The sequence below is a fragment of the Bombus pyrosoma genome, linkage group LG13 (assembly GCF_014825855.1).
Source record: "Bombus pyrosoma isolate SC7728 linkage group LG13, ASM1482585v1, whole genome shotgun sequence".
Taxonomy (NCBI): Eukaryota; Metazoa; Arthropoda; class Insecta; order Hymenoptera; family Apidae; genus Bombus; species Bombus pyrosoma.
The window spans coordinates 4,365,297-4,388,019 of NC_057782.1; the positions used below are offsets into that span (position 1 = coordinate 4,365,297).

At 39.5% G+C, this 22,723-nt stretch overlaps 1 protein-coding gene across 7 annotated transcripts in view; it reads right to left on the minus strand.

The window, feature by feature from the left end:
• Positions 1-22,346, minus strand: part of LOC122574036 (voltage-dependent L-type calcium channel subunit beta-2) — a 32,484-nt gene extending 10,138 nt beyond the window's left edge. The window contains exons 1-10 of one of the 7 annotated variants that reach the window (XM_043741117.1): positions 20,279-20,300; positions 13,244-13,805; positions 8,828-8,944; positions 7,151-7,270; positions 6,905-7,079; positions 5,363-5,451; positions 3,407-3,543; positions 2,651-2,816; positions 2,215-2,584; positions 1,674-1,712 (exon numbers count right to left, since the gene is read on the minus strand). In XM_043741117.1, the coding sequence (XP_043597052.1) occupies positions 1,674-1,712; positions 2,215-2,584; positions 2,651-2,816; positions 3,407-3,543; positions 5,363-5,451; positions 6,905-7,079; positions 7,151-7,270; positions 8,828-8,944; positions 13,244-13,294 (1,264 nt within the window). In that variant the 5' untranslated portion in view covers positions 13,295-13,805; positions 20,279-20,300. Of the gene's footprint in view, positions 1-1,673; positions 1,713-2,214; positions 2,585-2,650; positions 2,817-3,406; positions 3,544-5,362; positions 5,452-6,868; positions 7,080-7,150; positions 7,271-8,827; positions 8,945-13,243; positions 13,806-17,092; positions 17,473-20,278; positions 21,499-21,575 lie in introns of those variants that run through there. The other 6 variants (XM_043741113.1, XM_043741111.1, XM_043741110.1 and 3 more) reach the window with 6 other exon arrangements.
• Positions 22,347-22,723: the final 377 nt, after the last annotated feature.

Below are 22,723 nucleotides of genomic sequence, written 5' to 3' on the forward strand. Positions count from 1 at the left end.
ACACGTATTTCCTTCTGTCTATTAATATTCTCCGAGCATAAACATTGAAAAATTGAATCTTTGACGACATGCTAGTGCAAAATTATCGAAACGATGATTTTCTAGTCCGTTCTTCGATAATTTTACAGAAGGAGCAATACAATTTTTCGATATATCCAAAATGAAATTAACCAAAAATAAGATTCTTTTTACATTAAAATATATAAGAAAAATTCACTATGGTAAATGTTGAAATACTTTTACGAGCCTCCGTATACAATGTCATAATTGCGAAAATCGTTTAAAAATTATTCTACCGTACCAGTTGAGGGCACTGAACAAAAAGAATGTACGATCCATGAAACATGATAGCTTCATTCACGATACTATCAAGAAGACGTTAGTCTTTTCACTTTGAGAAGTCTTTGTCCGTCGACGACATCGTGAACGCATATTCTAAACGCTTTTAATGAATATTAATAGTCGAACAGATGTCACGGGTAAATCCACTCGTGTCAGGGTAGTAGACAGAGCGCAGCGTGCACGAGGTAAGCTGCAGCTAGAATTATATTAAACGATCGTAGAGATGAGGATGAATAATAAAGGCGGTGAAACTGACGACGAGGGATGGTCGTGTCTTTCTGGTGGAGCGCAGAAAGGAAGTGGATATGAGCAAAGAAAAACAATATGAAAACGTGATTGAAACTAACGAGAACGAACGCGCCATTGTCTTGCAGAGGTTGATACATGTTTGCCGATCCATATATCGTCGCTGAAAAGAAATTCAATATAAAGGTGTCGTGCTTTTTGTACGAATATCTTTCACCGTGATACGTGTATTTTTCTTGATAGTTCAAAGACTGCTAGTTTATTTTTAATCTGCCAAATCATGCGGAAAACGCGCAAGTTAAAATAATAAGTTTGTAGGTATAGTTTAAACCAGCGTTGTTCGCATTGGTGGAACCTCCTTTCTTCCTTTCTTTCTTTTCTTTTCTTTTTCTTTCTTTCTTATAGAACGTGATATTAAAATTTTTATACGAGGAAAAGAAAAAGAAGGTTAAATAGGATTCTTGGAATTTCCGAGTTTATTTCGAACAGCGCTGATTTAAATAGAAGAAACAACGAGAGCAGGGTATATACAACGAAAATGAGAGATATAACTTCTCGCGCGTCATTCAGACGCTATAGCGTGCACACGAAGAAGAAGGACGTGCAGCGTACATCGAACGATATGTCGTAATAATTTACAAGGCTGAGTATAGGTCTGCAACCAGCGACTAGCAGTCTTTCCAATAAAGAGTAACTCTACGTTCTAACACGAATCCATGCAACGGCTACGTGCAGCTAATGATACAACTACAGATGTGTTTCATTACTAGCTTCGAATGTCGCCATTGCTCTTTCTCGAGAATCCAACTCTCGATAACAAAAAAAGAAAAAGAAAAAATGGAACAAAAGAGGAAAAACGAATGACGGTGTTTGTTCGCGCGTTGAAAAATACCAGAACGAATATAATCGATTCTCTCCGATTTATTCCATCAGCTCAACCTTTTATCTATTTTCTTCTTTCTATTTTTCTACATCTTCAAGCAAGTAACGGAACACAGGGTGCGCGACGTTGGACTCGTAGAAAGAGAAAAGAAAGAAAAAGGGACGTGTGTACAATTTTGCGCTCGAGAAAAAGGTTGGGTTACCTCTTGGCTCGTGGCCGTAGTAACTCTCATGATGGGCACCTGAAGAGGCAAGAAGAAAGTGTCGAGTGTTAGTTGACGGAATTGGGGCTCGTTAGAGTTTCAAGTGAGCTAGAAACCTCGACCCAACCAGCCATGACTGAGAGGTGAGGATCGCATTGAGACTGTGTGAAAAGGATTGACAGTCGTGGACGAGAATAATGATGATGATATGTCGCGATCACCGAGCTTAAATAATTCTCTGTGGTAAGTAATTGACTGATATATGATTCGATGTCGTTGTCTAGATTTCCTGTCTTAGTCTTTCGAAATCAAATCACGAAATACACAAAATTCCTCTTTTTACCAGCAATTAAACGACCCAATTTTTAAATACTTTCGAAATACAAATACTCTACTCGTCTATGAAGGTGTACAACCCTAACCAGGCCATTCTCCGCGATAATGAAACTCACGTAGAATATTTGTACTTGGTAACATTCTGCTACGAGATCCTCGATGATAATATGCGACCATAATCGACGCGTCACAATGAATATGATACCTGATGTGACGCGAGGTGTTAACGCGTCGACCGGTGCATCCGGTGCAGGGATCGGACGTGGCACTGTAGCGATCACTTGAGGATGCGTGGCCCTCCAGTAAGCTTCCAGGTACTCAGCCACGTGTTCGCAAGCTTCCTCCAGCTGATTCTCATCCAAGATCACGTCGAACATCTCTGTAGGACACTGAGCCAATTTCTCAGCAGCCACCATTTGTACGTTCAGATGTCTGATCTGCGACTTTCCACGCGACTTGATCAACCTTTGGAGCACTTTAGGTGACGAAATCTTCAGGTAGACGATCGTTGGCGCCAGGCTGGTCTTAGCTAACTGCGACGGATGATTGATGGTATCGCAGTCCAAAACTACCAACTAGAAATTAATAGTGGTAAGTGGACAATGTTTAGAAACGAGAGGATCAAATGTTTGATAAAGTACCTGAAGGGTTCTGGCAAGCTCAAAAATCCTCTCGATCTCGGCTTGAACCTCCGCCAAACAACTGCTCCTGCTCGTGGATCGTTCCATGATCGCTCGTTTTGATGGATTGTTCAGCAACGATCTCTTTGCCAGTGAAATGTCTGCCATTACCCTAGTGATAATTATTCTGAAATCGTAGAAACAAATATTTAGCCAAAAGTGCAAAGAATGGAACACTTCCTCGTGCAAATAAAATAATATTCAAATAATATCGATATACAGAACATCCTTCGTTTCTTGTCGTATAACATGATAAGGTATTATATAAACATAAATATTCAAATAACACTGGCTCACAAAATATTTTTATTTTGTTGTCATATTGAATGACAAGATATTATATAAGCATCACGAAGACTAGCTGTTAACTATATAATACATTTCTGCAATATTAGAATGTTATTCTTACGAATATGCCAAGTATAAATTAATTTAAATTCATCTTAAGTATAACGTACCGTTATTAGTAAAATAATTTGCTACGAATTCAATAATTTTTAGTAATAGTAATGAAAAGAGCAATCACAGAAAAAGTATGAGTGATGGAAAAGATCTATTTGCAGATTCGAATTCAGCATGCACATGTACACAAAAGTTACGGAAAATATGCAAATAGATATTCAATAAACATTTCTGTGACAAAATCTTTATAAACCAACATGACTAGATAATTGCTCTTCGACTAGGAGCTTCAACTTTAAAGAAAGCTTCGCGTACCTGCCTCGGAACCGATGCTTCAAATAATCGAACAACGCCTTTTGCATCATGTCCGTCACCTGATAACCTTTCAACGATGGACCGACCAGGACGACAGGCCTCATAGATGGTACAACGTCGTACGGCGTGGTAGTTTCCTGAAAGCGAGACGAACGAATGAGCCTAGACCGACTAAGAGGATGTCCTACACGCCAGGATCAGCCCCAAGATAGTCTCTCACTTACGTAGGACTTCGTGCGCACAGAATGCAACATTGAAAACATTGAAAACAGTTAATGGCCACGTCGACTGGAGACAGTGTACGACCTACCCTCCTGCGCGGCCAAAGTCCTTCTCACGGTAATATCGCCATCTCATCGACCATCTTTCTTCAGCATTCCAAAGGCACTTTGGCCAAGCAGAGTCTGTTTTCTTCCCTTTTTTTTTTTTTTTTTTGTAAACTACTGATCAACCTAAGCTATCAACGATCTCCTACGCACTAAATTTGTTCTCGTTAGAAGCCATTATTCTACCGTGTTTTCGGCGAACCATTTTCAACAAACGGACCACGTGGTTTCATCAAGATCAAGGCATCTTCGACGAGATTGTCCTCGTCATGGTAAAATGGTATGTGTGCTTAAAAAAGGAAAGAGTACAGGAAAAGGAACATTTGACACAGTTCACAGAGTAGTCAGTCGAGAAATAATGGATTTAGACTTTAGAATAATTGCTTCTTGTTGGCGTAATAAATTGGTGGAAATTGAAAGTGGGAATTATCGGATAAACTCTCGGTTTGGAGAGTTACGAGTCTGAATGCTCGATGCGCGTCCTCTGTCCTTCCTTACTTTCTTCTTCTTCTTCTTTGATTCAACAGATATACACGATGCACAGAGACAGCAAGTATCCCAGTATCATACACACAATCGCATACTCACAGAAATAAATCTGCTAGTCCTCGCGTGGCCCACGATATTTTCTAGCACCGACAGATAAATTTAGACACGTAAGCCTCGTCCACGTCACCGGTCTTATCGAATGCGAATCTTTGCCAAACCGACGAAAAATTTTGATTGGACCTATCTAATATCCCATAGAGCTTATCTTCGTCCGTAAGAGTTGATGAGATACTTCGTGAATATCTATGGGATCCTTTTTGAACGTCTATAAAGTTTTACGCCTTCTTCGGCGTCTATAGAATCCTTTTTGCACAGTGGCTGTACGAAGTATTCGTACACGTTGTATTTATTACAATAAATTAGATCTAAGTAATATCAAATTTCATGTTCATGCGACTACAAAAATGTTGTACTATGGACGTGAAATGTAGGATTTGCCGAAAAATATTTCATTGAAATATAAGGCTATATACAAATACTGCTGTAGCCGCTGTATATTTCTGATTATAAGTATTTTAACACTTGCTGGTTTCACGTAAAAAGGTAATAATTAATTTAAGTAATCAAGGAATACTCGATTTGAATTTTGTATTTCTGCAAAGATATCAACTAATATATATAGATAAAAGTTGTTAAATTTGGAAGAGTTATATAAGTAAATTATAATAAATATAAATTGATTCATGTAGATTTTTTAACTTCGATGTAAATTAGATGGAAAACTTCAAAAGCTAAAAAATTGATGAAATTATTATTGTAACATTATATTATTATATCGTTATAATATTATATCTTTGTTTCAAACAAGACAGCGGTTCTTAATGGTTTTGGTAATTTCCCAATGATTTTTCAGATTTACTTAAGTGTCCTATTGAACGTTCCTGGATTCCTTCTGAACGTTCATAGGATCATCTCAGGTTCATGCAAACGTGGACGAGACTTTTGACTAGAAATATATACTTTCTCGAGCTGTCGACTACAAGACTAGAGACCCAAAGTAGAATCAAGCACGACGTTAGACGAGTGGACACAAAAAGGATCGGAATAGTCATAGACACTGCGATTCGTCGAAATCGTTTACCGGCTTCTTGAAGAAGTTCTTCCGTTTCTCCTTAGCCGGTGGCGTGGTCAACGTTGCCTTACCGCCGCGCACGCTGTCGCTGTCGTCACCTGTCAAGAAAAGAAATTGGATCGAATTAATCGTGGAAATCGATCCTTCCTATGCATCGTGCATCGACGGATGTCCCTCTTTCTCTCAAAGGAAAACTAGAGTGAGAAGCGATCGAATGCAGACTAAGAAACCTAGGGTACTAAATAAATTCGATGCTGTCGAATATGATTGTCTGGAGAGATCGTGAAAGCAACTACTGAAAAGTTCATTTACAGCATAGAATACTAAATATGACGTAAATTGACTGGGTCTGTGCGTGATCGTGAACAGGGTGGCTGTCGGCGAACAGGATCGATTGATCGTATCGTCGAGTCTGAACTATGAGGCGGGTGAACGTGGATACTAATATCAAGCGTGTGATCGTACTCGTGCGTGGGTCATTGATGAAAATACCGAATTAGGATCTTTTTTACAATATGAAAAGGAGAAATTCTCGATCTGTAGGATCAGTGTTTAGACGAAACGTTTAACAGTAGAATTATTAAACTTGTTACAAGTACGGATGTTTTTCAGTTTAAAATTATTAAAAACATGCAGAAACTTTGGAAGAATTGATTTTGGATTTTATTCTGAGAGAAACATGATTATTTTCATTATATCACTCTGATTATTATAATCATCTATGTACATTTTAGTATACGTTAACCCATTCGAGAGAAAAACACGTTTTCTCGGAAGAAATTTTCAGGGATTGACATTTCGAAATTTTCATGATTCTGTTCGAGGATTACATATCTTTATCTCGAAACCAACGTCATTTCTTAATCTTACATAATACTCTCTGCAATACACGATTTTACTTCGAGTGACTAATAACGATAACACAAATACCTTCATACGACGTATAGAATGCGTCAGCATTTGATTTTACATTAAATAAAGACGGCATGACCGGTGCGTCACCGGTTTCGAATAGGTTAAAGTAAATGATCGGTAGTTCTAGAGTTAAGAAGGCGGTCAAAGTACATGCAGAAAAATTTCCAATGACCAACGCAACGTTAGCTGAATTTCCTACGATCTAACTCGCAGAACTCGATCATCGCTAGTCGAGGATTCACTCTCGTAACTAAAATAAAAACGGGCAAAGAAGAGTGGGTGAGAAGGTAAAGAAAGAAGCCCACGACATATGCGGTGTGGAAAGAAACAAAAGCTATTATAGTGTTTGTATATGTACAGATACTTAGGGCCAACTTAGGATTCTTTTTGATTTTTAGTGTTCTTTCGTATTTTCTTTCTCTCTCGTATATCTTTTCTGTCTCTCTTATTTCATTTCGTATTTTTTGTACGACGAGCCGACGATCTCCCTCTCTCCGGTCTGTGTTTTCATTGTCGAGACATCGATCGGTCGAGAATTGCCGAACTGGTCGGTACACCGTGGTTTTCGGGGCGGAAAGAAAGAAGGACGTGCTAGGATACCTGGTGTAGGTGGTGTGGAACCACGTGAGGGCATACCACTCTCGCCAAGGTTCCCTGAAGACCCTCCACGTGCCGAATAGAGACCCTTTGTACCACGTGCAGCGCTCGCCTGCTGCCTCAGGGCCTCTAATTTCACCGGGGACGGGATGAAGCCGACGTCCGCGTTCTCTTTCACCAGCCTACCTATCCACCAATTGTTGTCGTACTTCTCCTGAAGAGTTTCGTGGACGATCGATTACTTTAGATCGTTAAGAAAACACACAAAAGATAAAAAAAACGTACCTTGATGTGCAGGAAGTCGCGAACCTCGAAGCTGATAGCCGAGCCATGGACAGGCGAATCATCGTCGACAGATCCGTCATAGCTCACATTGGTCCGCACTGCAAACGCTACCGCTTTCGTCTGTATAATTTACAAAAACCTTCTATTAAAGCCACTCTATATAATTTAACATTAATTACAAGTTATATGTTTAACATGTTGGCTACCACATGGTGGTTATTGATGATCACGTTCTTTGCTACATTTTTTAGAATGATTAAAACAAGATAAATCTCGTGGACTAACAAATTTCTAACGATGAGAATCTAAAATATACATATTAGGTCGTCCGAAAAGTTTCTTCCGTTTTATAAGGAAATAATGGATGCACAACATTTTCCGTTTTATATTATTTTATCGAATTACGTATGATCCATTTTATTTTATCAAAATAAAGATCACAACATTCGACAGATTAGGTTTCATGTTTCTATAAAGATGCATCGTTGTAAAAGACGTGTTTATGAAAGAAAGACACTTTTCGGACAACCTAATATAATATTCGCGCGATAGTCAAGATGTTGAAGAGCGCTTAAGAAACAGATTCCCGTTAGAAAATTTTTCCCGAAGGAATATCAGCGGTAATATTTCGATAAACAAGCTAGTTTTATTGTTTACGATATCGACATTTTTATTGGGTCGTGTAGCGTAATCCATTATATTGCAACGATACTCGTGCAACAGTAATTTAAGCATAAAGTAAATGCCGATGAGATCACGGATGATCGGTACATTGTCAATGTATCATGTGACATCGGCAAAGAATAAAAGCATAATACAGTGATAGGGTGCTGCCCGCGTTTGTTACGTCGTTCTACCACTCGAAGGTCGCGGCTATTTAATCAATATTCATTTATTGTTCAGCCGAAGGTGATTCGACTGATGGGCCGTGTACGCTGGCCAACAAAAGAGTTTTCATAATTCAGACACGACCCGCTCTGTTATTACTCGGTCTAAATACTCGCCCTAATTCTGCGAAACTTCTTGCTGGTACCAGGAAATGTATCGTTGAAACGTAGGATTAAGTTACATTCGAATGCTCGTAAATTTATAAGCTTGAAGATTCGAAGATTCGAGGATTTGAATGGTCAGAAATTTTTCAATTCGCAAACCAAAAGAGATTTCAAAATTCGCTGGATCACAAGTGTGCTGCATCCTCCATACTCTGCGCTATTCAAAAGCCCGTTGACACAAAGTTGAAGACAAAGTTGAAGACAAAGTTGAAGCATCTAGACAACCGACCCGATAATTACCAATTCACCGAGTTCGAACGCGTTGCACCGGCTATTAGAAAGGAAGGTACAATTAAAGGCAATAGTATCACGGCTGGCAAGGCGATATATTGCATTTGCATCTATCGTCGAAAACAAAGGATCACGAGTCGCTTAATTGGTTTCGCCAAGCGGTCTCCGCGTGCGAAATCTCATTGGTCTGGCGCGCTTATTCATTGACACGCTTTTCATTCCTCGGCGGACAACTTACAGACTTGAACGTGAAGGCGGTGTCGGAGGCAATGACGCTGTTCGGAAGTAGTCGATCGATACCAAACGATTTACGAAAGACCGGTGGAAAAACAAGCCAAACGGGGGTGGAGGAAGGAGAGGTGAAACTGGAACATGCGAAAGATCAATGACTCACCCTGGCTTTTTCAAGTTGATTGAGGGCCTGCCTCTCCTTCTCACGACGCAAGCTCTCTTTCTCCTCGTCCAGCGAGAGATCCGAGCTCGGCTGTGAGTAGTTCGAGTCTGCCGAGCCCTGAAATACAAAATAAACTTGTTTAAATCGCGCCTCCAAGCGAATCCATTATTACATTCGGATCGTTATCGAATAGTTTCGAACCGAGTACAACAGTAACGACTCTTCCCTGATTTTGTGATAATAATATACTTCGTCTTTTCTCAGAGTTCACAGATTCCAAAAAGCGAATTTTCTCGTTCTATTTCTATATATACAATATGTTATTATTTCTACAAACGGTAATGTAAAACGTGTTAATAACGTTGGTCGTTTCTTGATAATTTTAATATACTCTATCTTCTGTCTTCACAAAGATTGCAGGAAGCGAGTTTCATCGTTTTGTTTGTTTTATACGTAGAATATGTTGCTTTGACGAATAGTAGTAAAATGAGCGATTGGTAAAATAAAAGTTTAGACGAATGGAATTTGGAAAATGGGAGATTTTGACGCTACACTTATTATGATATTTTGTCAGTTCTTGTTTCACGGAATTTGTCAAACACTGGTAACTACTGCGTCACGACTCTGGCAAGATTTTTCGCGAAGTTCGTGTTCCAAGAACTACAGGGAGCCCGATGTTTTGCCCACGGAAGCCTTGAAGAAGTTCTCAAGGGCTTTGAGAGTCGGGGACCATTAGCTTAAAAAGAGAAGTTCCGTCGGTTCTGAAGCAACCGTGGCCGTCTTTGCAGACCCCACTTCTTTGCAAATATTTTAACGTGCTAGTTTGCGACGGCTTATTACTTGAACCGGTACAAACGACGAAATTCTTGTTTTGCACAATTTCTCATTTCATATTTGTCTCGATATCTAGTCTCCAATTTACTGTCGTATTTCATAAATTGCTCGTACTTCTGTCATAGGAACGTAACAAAACGCAATTATATACATTCGATTTGAAAAAATTCAACGTTTGTACGAATAAGTGGATAATACGCGACTAAGTAGAGCGGACCATACCTGGTCGGACAAGCGTATATTCATTAGGTACGTATTTCTGGCGAATTTTTTTCATTTCTAAATTATAAAAGGAATTAAATAAAGCGGGACAATGGTCAGTAGATTGTCTAACATACAATGGTATGCAAAAAAGACTTTGATGTATACTAATGTATATGAGTATCGCTATGTTTCATACTATGCATTGTTTATCACGCTCTATTCTGGGATGTACATTCTATTTATGCACTGCTCTTCAATGACAGTTATAATTCCATTTTGTAAAATCGTGGCGTTCCTTCCCCGCACTGTATCTTTTAGCTCCCTATGATAATATAATAACATCTAAGTTAAATTTATAAGTGTCAGTGCAACACAGCGCCAAAAGTACGCGTTACGAAAGTGTTACATATACTTCACGATTAGTTCCGTGTGATTTCTAGAATAATCGCGTGGCAATTGGGCAAACAACACCGGAAATTATCCGCGACGAAAATTAGGATTCTATCTATACGTTAACGCGCGCTGCGCAATTGGTTGCGTCAACTCGCGGAACATCCTGCCAAACGTTTCAGGAACAGCTCGTAACGCAACCATGTTGACGACAATGTGACAAAAAGGGATGTTGGACGGTCAATTAATTGCCCGTACGACGAATTAATTGGATCGATTGCGTCGAACGCGATGGAAGACGTATCGATGTCGAACGTTCTCGAGCATGAAGAGACCTGGAAATTCATCGAAGCGAGGAGACGCAATATCTAACAATTTTATCGATTCCAAACCGAAGACGACATTGACGTATTGATCCACCTTTCAAAGTCAAAGCTTTTACCTGTCCTGTAATTAGATACTTAATTAAATGCAAAGGGTGCCCAGCGTGTGTCGCATCAGTCAGGCGACCGTTCGATTTGCATTTCAGCATGGTGCATTCGGAGGCAATTTCGAATTTCGTTATATAGTATTAGACGGATGAAAGTCGAATTCATTTACAAAACGATTCTCTTCTACTTCCCTTCGGCCTTCCTCACCCTTAAATGGGATCTTTTTTTTTTTGTCGCTCTCTTTCGCTCTTTCTATCGGAACGATGAGTTCATTCGGTCGGGGCTTGTAACCATGCCAACGGCCTTTACTTAATCGTCTCTCTACCTGTTCCCCGTGCGTGACTGTGTAAACTCGTCTATGCGTGCCACCACGACCTTTTTCGACCCTCCGGGGGATCACGAGGACTGGAATGCTCTCGAACAATCGCGTGTGACGAATTTTTAGCCAGAGCATTTTTGTGTCACTGGGTAATACGAATTTCTATATTGGAAGATTAAATTAAGATGATAGGAATTTATGGAAGAAGATAAGGGATGGATATGCGCAAATATCTTGAAATATACTTTCAAGTTTCTATGTTTCTTGCTAACCGAGTCAGTTGACTTCAAGTAGCTTCAGACCACTGTACTAACGTGAATCTGTTATTTTACTCGTTTTAAAACGTCTTGTCGAGTTCTCAGCTATTTCTTGTCATGAAAAGAGCAACAGCTACTAGGTAATGTAATGTTATTTCCTATTACCTTCTTGCCTCTCTAAACTAAGTTGACTGTAAATATACGCCATTTAGACATCCATTTTCATTTAACTTAAATGTATCTGAGCTTGCAGCGGTATTTTTCAAAATAAGGCCATGTCTGCTCCATTTGAGTTCTGCATTAAGTCTGCTAAGTAAGTTTTTGATTACTGTCTTTCTAAAATTCATTCTAAAATTGCACATTCAGCGTTATAAACGATAATAGTAAATCATAAATTAAATCTGTTGATTAACTTTCAGGCCATTGTCCTTCTAAAAGGATATTGGCCATTATGCACGCTCCAAAAAAAAAAAAAATGGGAAATTAAGTTTGGGTGCCTTAAATCACCCTTCTGAGCGCATGACGGGCAGATCTGGGTTAAATATCCACTCAAAATCAGATTACTCGAACTTAAATGTCTTCGCGTCAAATAACTTGACTCGTGTACACAAACTTCAAGTCGAGTTACCTCAATTGAATTTGAACGAGTACCAAAGTGGTAAACGATGGAAGATGGAAATGAAGTAAACGTTAAGTGCAGAAGAATGACGGGGTAACGCAAACAAAGTAATAAAAACTCGACACGGATAAAGGGATGATAAAAAGAAGTCTGTGAATAGGACGAAAACAGCGGCTGCAGGAGCAACAGAGCATACTGGAAACGCTCGGTTTCACGCTCAAAATGTAAACCAGATCGATTTAGATTGCAACGTAAAGGATCGAGGCTGTGCAACGATAGCACGCCTGGCCGGTTTTATTTCACGCCAGGCTGATTAATGTAAAACTTGTATGACGCATCGCACGCCACGGAAAATCCTTTATAAAATCGAGAAAATGTATGAAGACGCTTCGCAGGCTCCACGCTGCTCCCTTGCAACTAATTTACTTTGTGTAAGGAGGCCGATTCATTGACACCCTTTATGAGACGTATACGCCGTACGCGTTACAAGCATTATCTTCTTATAACCTTACCTGTGTGCTTGTGTCGTGTATTACAAAAAAAAAAAATAACATTAAGGTGAAAGCTAAAACGAGATTGTTTTTCTTCGGAATATAAACGAGAACGATCATCTTAATTAAATTGAGAGAATATAAATGATGATGTTCGTGGAAGCTTCAATTTAATTCAGTTAATTGCTACAAGTTTCAATATGGATATAATAGTTGAATACCATAAGTGAAATGAATACGATGAGTGGCAATTTCCTTGTTTTATAGAAATTCGATATATCGTCAATCAATTCTGCACTAAACTTTGGTGCACTTTCGTTTGATTTTTAGGTTAATTATACGTCTTTTTTATGATCTTGAATATTTAACAAATATTAATAACATTAGTTATACGAAGAACTAATACTATTCCTTTCTTACAAAATATCATTATTTTCAAAAAATTCATATATCATTTACTCAATTACTTTGTATCCCTTTAACACGTGAAATAAAAATTACATAAAATCATCAAAATTGCCATACGTTTTACCGTGTGATCGTCAATTATTAATTTGAATTTCTTTCATTCTCATGTTTAAAACCGTGTGGAAACAAATGGCATCTAGCTGAAAATTTACTGAATAATGGAAGTATATCAAAATTAAAAATCACGAAAACTGACAATTGAAAAAAGGAAAGTTTGAAAAATATCGATGAAGAATGGAAAAATAAAATATAAAAGAAGAGCAAAAGAGATCACGAAAGGATCTTCTGGAGTATCCACATAAAATTCCCAATGAGTGTCAACTAATCTCTATCAAATTTTCTTTTGCGACCGTAACAAGACACAATGAAAAGAGACTTGAAAGAACGATTGTCGGTGGTGTACCTGCGTAAATAGCTTGTTGTAGCCAGAATTGTGTTGATTGTATCCGATCATCGCCGGAAGCCAACGCCGTCGTAGCCAGGGCCGTTGTTCGAGTGGCTTTATCCACCTTCGCCGGGCCCTTCGACTCTGTTATGGCCCAGTTTCGTTCTCTGAACCGGCTCTGTGGCACGACGTTGATCCGCTAAGCTCTCGCTTAGCACACGCTACCGCATTGCGTCTTTTTCTCCTCTGCTCTGTTCGTTCTTTCAACCAATGGAACAAACAGCGATAGACTGTACCCCGTTGGTAAAAGTTTAACGTGGGATTTTCGCGGCGTTGCTACGCCATGCTGGCCGGCGCGAAGGCCGTGCAGCCAGTGGAACTTCACCTCAGGCGCTCTTCCACGACTTTTTCCGCTTCCGTTTGCAAGCCATCCAAACGCCAGTCGCGTTTCTACTCACAGCTTTCGAGCTTCATCGCACCTCGAACACCTGGTGCTTCGACTTTCGCGTCCATCGCGGATTTCTCCGCGAGACGAGATCGCTTCTCGATGATCCTCTCCTCGTGTTCAGCTTCGAACACGCTGTCGACAAGGAGATTCTTTGTTCAATGTTACAAGCTTTGAGCTTTTGACGGATGAACGCAGACACGATACTAATACGATGGTGGTTCGAAATTTCTACGTTTATCAAATTTCGAAGGGAATTGTATTAATTATATTATTGAATATATCGGAAATTATATTATTCGATATGTTATTCGATCTTCTTGCAATTGTTTAAAATTTCTCTGTTGAATATTTCAAATATTATATTCTAGATGGTTTAAATTTCCCGGGCTCGCTTTATTTTGCTACCTTTATCAAATCTCAAAGGAAACGTTACTGGATTCAAAATTTTAGAATACAGATATTCCCCTATGGTAATATAAAGTTTGACGTACGATCAAGTGTAGTCTGAATGGGTCAAGTGTATTATGTTCCACGTGGTTTGAGTCTTCTACACCAAGTCTGTAACGGATATTTTGCTCTGTTACTTTCGCTAAACCAATGAGGAGATTATCGGATTCAAAATTTCCAAATATATGTCCTCTTATCGAAATCCCCTAAAATCTGACTAATCCACTTTTACCAGTATGTAATAACATATAACCTCGTTCATCTATACAATCCACTATATACTTCCAAAAAAGAGAAGATAGCGGAAGACAAAGCTTCAGAACAAAGTCTATACGTCAGTCTCCTATATTTCGACAAAAACCCTCGCATAATTCATGATATTTCCTAAGTATCCTTTCTTCCCATTCTCTCTCTCTCTCTCTCTCTCTTTCTAGATACTCTAAGACTGTTTATTCTCCTACATATTATACTTAAAGAACGGTCAAGGAGAATTACAAGAAAGGCCTTTCTCGGATCTAAGCAACCACCACCATAACGCTATTCCTTCTCCTCTAATGGTTTCGCGACGAATCGTCTGATACAGATTGACACCGGTTGGTCGGTGCCAGACTGGCGGTCGTTTCATCGCTGTCACAAAATATGCTGGTATAATTGCTCTTAAGAGGAAGATCTTAACGAGGGGAGACCGTGAGCTTCGTCTTTGGCTCCGAGACCTCGCCTAACGACTGCTCGTCCGTTAATTACATCGTAGCAATTAAAGTAACGACGGTTGGAGATCGCGTTGTTGTCCGTGGACGTGGATGCCTGCAACATCCTCGACACGGTCGATTTGATCGGTCGCGAAGTCTGGTCACGTAACATGGAAACTACTGGGCCATCTCGTATCATCTATATATACAATGGGGTACGTCACGAATGATTTTAAAACCAACGAAAACTATGACAGTCGCTGTGAATAAGGTCAAAATATTACGATCAACGAAGATGTCATAACGAACGTGGAAAAGTATTATTCATTGCGTTATTAGTTTAGTTGAATCATTTATTTATTTATTATTTGTAACAGGAAATATATTTCTTTTAATTATTTTGCTATATAATTTTAATAATTAGTGATCAAAATACTCGCAACAAATTATCCTTGAATACATATACATTATGTATTTTTATATATGCTAGAACGAACTGATGCTACAATGAACAAAGTTTTAGAAGCAATTCGTTCATTGTAGCATAGGCCACTATATATAACCGAGGTTTATTTCATCGTTTGTTCATGAACGCCTTTGATCGATCCATTTTGATCACATAGTCGAAGTTCAAAACGTTCACCATGGCCCTGTTGCTTGACTGCGGATTTTTATCCATTTACGTGTTATCCCAAGAAAAAATAGATTTTTGTCAATCTTCTCGCTTCAATATTGCTTTATGGCTGAGAAATTGTTCTTTGATATGACATAATAAAAGATGAACAAATTTTGCTAGGATCAAAGATGATACTTTCTAAAAATACTTGACAGGTTAAGAAAGTTTTGTCATTCAGATCGCGACTATTCAGTCAGATACTAATTAAAATTTCGTTGAGATAGATTGAGAGATTAAGAGAAGTAAATTGTACAAATGAATTTTATAAATTACAGGTCAACTGATTATTTAATTTCTGTGTAAAATTCTAAAATTGAGCGCTTGAAGTCAATAACCTACGACTCGTCACTCATCGGTTCACTAATATTATTAGTTAATAAATTATCGTGCAAGAGAGTCTTGGTTCGAACTAGATTGAAACATCGTTTAGACGATACGACGCTTATGTAAATCGACGGTGTGCAAAGACCTTGTTACGTGTTTAATAGCTGAGACCGAAGGATCGGGCTGGTAAGGCTTCGATTATGGGTGGTCACGATGAAAGATCGTTAAGAGGATTCCAGACTTATGGTCAAAGAGTGGATTATACACGTGATATTATGGAACAAGGAGCAAATTCCTTCGCGGAATTTCTAAATTTCGGAAAAGCTAAATGAGACGTGAAAATAGAAATTACATTAATATCATAGAAAATGTTTCTCGAGCAACGAACGAAGCAACGTCACGCAATTCCCTCGATCATTCTGGATAATTAATTAGCGAGGTATTCTCTATCTACGTCGTAGGCTTAGAAATCCGTCAGCGGAGGATCGAGGACGCTACGATTTAAAAAAAAAAAAAGACTCGACTGTCTGGAATTATCAGAGAGGGAGGGCAATCGATTTCGTTGACCCCTTTGTTACAGTGTACCGTGTCGAGTGCGCTATCCTTTTGTAAACAGTGGACGATTATTCAGCGAGAAGCAACGATTCACGATTATCGAGATAACACCCTGTGTATATCATCGCGCGATTATTACTCGTGGCGTTAAGAATATTCCGAGGGACGCGTCGAAAGAAACCCTCGTTCGCGAATAATGGCAGTGTCCTTTGAAGAATAATAGGATGTCCTTATCCAGCCAAGTGTCCTCTTTGTCTTCCTCCGAACAACGACGCGTAATTTGCTCAAAGAGCGTCGACGATAAGCACCATAAAAAGGGAGGAATAAAAACGAAGAAAAAAAGAAAAGACGCTTGAAAAACAAGAGAGAAAAGCGAACACGGAGGAAAAGAGAGAGAGAGAGAGAGAGGGAGAATGTAGACTATCCAAGTAGCGATGTAGACGTTTCATCGCTTTAAAGACACTCGAGAGAGACGAGACGGGTTGCGAATCCACGAAAACTCGAACGGGGGTCTATGAAAGCGGAGGACGCTCTCGGAAGCGGGTCAACGACATCGTGGAGTGGCGAGTTCATGTTCATTCGATCGACTCGGCCCGCCGCGAAGCGTTATCAACATTTATCGTAAAAGCCTGCTGCCTGCGTTCATCCTTAGTCCGGTTTTCCTCCCGTCTGACCAGTGACTGGACGAATCTCCTTTCACACGTTCTATGTTACTCAACGGTGTATACCTGCGTTCGATCGTCTCGCGCGGAAGTAGATAAGGAAAACAAATATCAACAGCTTGGAAACGTCGAAAAGTGGCCGGGGTCGCGTGCGTGGTCCACCGAGCCTCCCGGCACTACGCGTGTTCCCTTCGTGGAGTCGAACAGGAAGCACGTCGAGATGAAACAAACTGAAATTCCTCGATCACCTTCCAGTGAAACGATGCAACGTGGATCGTTGAAATTCTTCTGTTTTTTCTTTTCTTTTTTTTTTTCTTTTTTATTGGAACACACTAAACTTGCGAATGTGATATCGGTGTCGTTTCGAAATGCCACACGCGCGACTTGACGATGATGGGGGGACGACGTTTCTTCGCGTACTGACACTACGTGCTGTACGTCCCCGCGAACTCGAATCGCGTTCCTGCCTGGGTTAGTTGATACATCGGCCTAAGGGTTTGCCGACTCACCCGCTCTGTGGCGCCACCGAGGAAGCCGGACGACACCCCCGTAACTATATCGATCCACAACCCCTCTTCCGTCCCGATCCTTGCCACCCATTGCGACCCACACGACAACGCCAGGCCACTGCACCCTGAAGGCAACGTGTCCTATCAAACTGTACGAATACACGCGTTCTTGAATACATTTATGTGAGTGTGTGTATGCGTATACACGCTTACTAGGCGCTTGGTAACGTGTATGCGCCGAGGACGATCGGAGTCGAATCGCGAAACCACGAGACGTCTTCGCCGCCGCTCTGCGGTCAAAGGTTCCTCCGGCCAAAAGTGTGTCATTCGGATGAATCGAATATTTAGCCAATAAGTTTGTCGGGTCAAAGAAGGCCGGTCCAGAATAGAAACCAGCTTTCCGCGTTACGAAGGGCAGAGATGTTGCGTTTGTTGATTTGATAGCATAGATTTTTCTGCGAGTGGAGAATACACGTTTTTTTTCAGAGATCGTGGAGTATGCGTCTTGAATTGGAATTTAGATTGGAAGATTTTGTTCTTTTTGAGGAATATATCGGCAGATCTGTGTTAGGATGTAGGTTGTTCGTTGATTCGATAGCGGATTTTTTTTTTAGAATGCAAAGTAGGGATTGTTTTTTTGGATTAGGATTTACCGTCGAATTTCTCTCCCTCTTCCTTTGGAGAATTGAGAAGTTTCTGATTGGATACACAATAGTTGGTTCGTTGATTGGACAGCGAATCTTTCTACAGGCGAAGTAAAACATAGTAGAATATGTATATATCGATGGATTGATTGCATACACGTTGGATTGGAATTTACCTTTCCTTTTTATTTAGGAAATTTATAGGTGTGTTTATAATAATTTGCTTATTAATTTATCGAACAGGCATCTTTTGCAACGATTTGCATTGTTTATCTCGATTTATCTTGGTTTATTTTTTCTGTGGGAGATTCATAAATACGTTTTAGATATAATTCATTCATTTTGTAATAAATACTTAAAAATAAATGTATATTAATCATCTCGGAATATTTTCCTTTTTCCTAAGAAGAACATTATGTCATTTGTATTTGAATATAATTACGTTACAAATACTAAACAAACTGAAGAATTTGATGAATTACCCTGACAACGAGTGGAGAGTGGAAATCAATCGACTAATTGAATTTCTGACATTAATGATCGATGACAAGCTCGGTATGCCAACAAACAAGATTGAATCTACAAGGATTTTGAACCGGATTTTCCGTGTTAATATGACGGAATTGTCAGGGAATCCAATTTATCAACAAAACCCTATGACTCGTATCAACGAGATCTTTTTTTCACGTGAGTTACAGGTTGATTCAGGAACTGGGTCAAACCTACTATACATTGTACACGTCGTTCTTTCACCTTTGAATCTTTCTTCCGGAATCGTCGGGGCTATTACGAAAAAGCTTCTTCTCTTTAAAGTTTCCTGTTTTACAGGCACACAGTACCGAAAGGCTATTATTACGTAAATGTCGCGACGAAGAGCGTCTTGTTTCGAGTAAAGAAACAACGTCTGCCCTTCTTTCTTAATTAGACGAACATAATTGAGAGGTAAGATTCCAGCGTGGCACGAGTTTATAGTTAGACGTAATTGTCTGTTTCGTGTGGCAACCGCAAACTGATCGAACCGAAGCATCCTTGAATTGAAGATTTATACAGGTTTACTCGTTCTATATTATCGTGTTCGATATTTCGACTAGAAAGTGTCAGACGTACACACGTTTGATCGGTTATATGCAAGGAATGAAGGCATGTCCAATTTGCAAATGATGCAAAACAGACATTGCAGAAGGCTGATTTGGCAAACTTGGCGACCAAGAGGACACTCGACCGACGAAGGACGTCGCAGCTATTTCAGTAGAAAGGCGGCATTAGAGCATCCTGTCATTTAAAGTAGAATTTTAAGAATAGATCGGTTACACAAGGCACACTTATGAAAATAATCTTATTAGACTCTTAGTACGTTCCATCGAATTCATTTTTTGTTATCTTATATCGACCACGTCGATACCATTATTGGCGCTGATACACACTTTGAATTAAAATTTCCATTGAAATTCCAATGCCTTACCAAAGGAGCCAACAACTTGCACATTCACAATTTTTATATAAAAAGGACGATATCTAATCTCATTCCTTTCTTCCATTTTCATTTCAACTCTTTCGGGACTAACAAGATTATACATGCCCTCCCTATCTACCTTCCTCAAAGTAACGGTTAGAAAGACTGTTAAATCGTTATCATTTTTCTGATATCGCTGAAACCTATTGGAACGTAATTCCATAATAAATGGAACTACATACATTTCCATTCCAAGCATTATACTCAACAAAATACCTTTCCCCAAATTAGAGTGGATTATGAACCATCGTTGTAAACCACACTATGCGATATATTCTATTTCAAAAAGTACCATTAACATATTCCCTTCCTCAGATTTGAATCAGTTATAGACCAAATCGATATATCTATTACTATAGTCATGAAAAATTCCTCGAAATATTATCTCTGTGTTAGACATTATCTGTTGGACCAGAATTCTTACGTCCCTCAATTTACTAATTTATTCAATATCCGCAAAAATAGTCGGATTGAGAAGACTCGATCGATAATTCGAAGCAAGTAGAAGCCCACGCTCTACTTACAATTCCTCCGATACAAATTGGGAGTTAGTAAAAAAATACAACAGCTCGTTAGTTTCGTTTACCTTCCTTCTGCCAAAGGGCTTGTAGTGTTCCCGTCTGGCTGGTCGTCGAAAATGCGCCATTTTCCGGTTGCGCGGATCGCAGGAAACTCGCAAAAGGGCGGAGAACTCGCGTGTACCTCGTACTTTCGTCGATACAAAGAAGGCTGAACAATCGGATGAACGAAATCCGTTTACACGATCGCCTGCGTGGATCAGTTTTCGTCAGCTTCGCGAGTCCATCGACTTCCGGCACGAAGTACGTCGGGTCCTGGTCCTAAACCGCATTTATCACGGGCCGGCTGTCAGTTGCTTTTCACTTCACACGCATGTACGCGCCAGACTGTTATTCAGTTTTTATCGTTGATTGCGAGGGATGCATTGGAATTCAATTTTCTTCGATTTTTACGATTCTTTCAACGGCAAGTGGTTAGTTTCAAGGAACGAGAAACGATTGTTTGCGAGGTATGGGATTCAAGAATAGAAACGATTAACAGGCTTGTTCAAGAGATCTTTGGATCAATGCCGAACGCTAAACGCGATTGCTCGTGACGTGTTTGGGGGTATATCGAACGCATAAATCTCTGGCCTTAACCTTGACTTTTCAAGTCGAACTTTTAGGTTTTAAAAAGGGAGAGTGGGAATGGAATATTGAAATGTATATCGGGAGTTAAAAATTAATTGGCAACTATAAATGTTATTGTAAGAGAGATGTTATGTGGGAGTGATATAAACTATTCTCCAATCATTTACAATTATATATTATGCATAGGTGCATACAGAATAATGTTTCATCGATTAATGACATCTATGATATTTCGCTCCGTCATTATCAGGCCAATTATCAACTGGACCAATGAAGAGAGACCAATGAGAATTCCCATAAATTACGTATATTTAATGTTACGAAGGTTCATAAGACGAATATGAAAACTTTGTTATTGATTGTCATGAAAACTCGTGATAATGCTGAGATTCTCTGATATGAATTTATGTTTGGAGAAAATTCAATGAAAAGTTTTTGACACGCAGAGAAACAGGAATGAAGAAGGAAATTCAACCTTTTAAAGCAAGTTTCAACCACAGGATTTTTTGAACTCATAAATGAAGAAGCAAATTTAAGAATTTAACAATTCTGATGGGCCTGGAATAATAAAGCTACGTAATCGTTCGTTCAATAAAAATTGCTTTCATTCATTGTCTTTTACATATTTCGAAGAAGCCACACGCGGTCAGAGTTTTCTCTGAAAGAACATTTCACATGCACCGGCCTAATATTACAACTCACTACTACTGGCTAAACAAACGTAAGAGGACCTACCACTACCAGTTTAATGCATCCCACGCTCATTCATATCTCTCTACATCCAACTATCTCTGTTTTCCCAACAGAACCACAATTCTTCGTCCGTAGAAATCGATTCTCTAACACTTTACGTTACTCTGCTAACACACTGCGTGTCTCGACCACGTTAAAATCCACGTAGTCACGTGTGTCCGCCGAACGAGATGACTGAAGAAACACAACGGAGATACACGATTTCTTGGACGATTTGCACGCGGCCAGAGGATCGATTCACGAAACACGCATCCGCGTCCTTTCTTCATCCGTGTCTCGAACAAGTAAAATGGACAGACACTGATCGGTGAGAACTGGGTGTACGGAGACGAAAGGCCGGTACGCTCGAACGTGTGCTACTGGTGCGACGAGTAGCTTTTGGAACGCATCACGACCTCCTCCGCTATAAATAAAACGGTGGCCGCCACACCGAAAACTCTGCCAGCCAGCCGGAGAGTGCTCGAGCCGTCGTAATTTTCCTCGTTCAACGAAGGAACATGGGGAAGAGGAATACCAGCCGGTTAGAGGTAATTCCTAGAGACCGCGGAATGTGAGTCAGCCCGTTGGCTTTTGAGCCGATACTCCTCGATAACATTCCACGATTTAGGACGTGCATCCCCATTCCCAAGCATCGGAACACCTACTGAACAAATTCGTGAAATGATTAGAAAATTGAGAAGAGTATAAAAATTACTACATAGCTCGGACCATGGATTGGACTGCGGAATTATTGTAAATTCATGTTTTCGTGAGCATAGCAAATGAATAAAGAAGTAGCGATATATTCTCGATTATCTTATCTGATTATCGAACAAGAGCTGGTATTTTCCTACTGTAGAACAATAAATAATATTCTCTATATCCTTATAGTTCTTGCGAACAAGATCATAAAATTCTAATTTATTAATCGTTTCTATATAGTTCAGTTAATTATCGTATTCTGTATGAGATTAATAAGTATTCCAATACTAGTGAATCACCGACCGTGCTTTCTAATGGGAAACCGGAAATGAAATCTTTCTTATATATCAACAAAAGTTCCATCAACTATAGAAGAAAATATAGAAGTCTGAAAGGTTCTAATTGCGAGGGTGACTCGTGAAAAAGATTGTTGCCGAAGATTGGAAAAG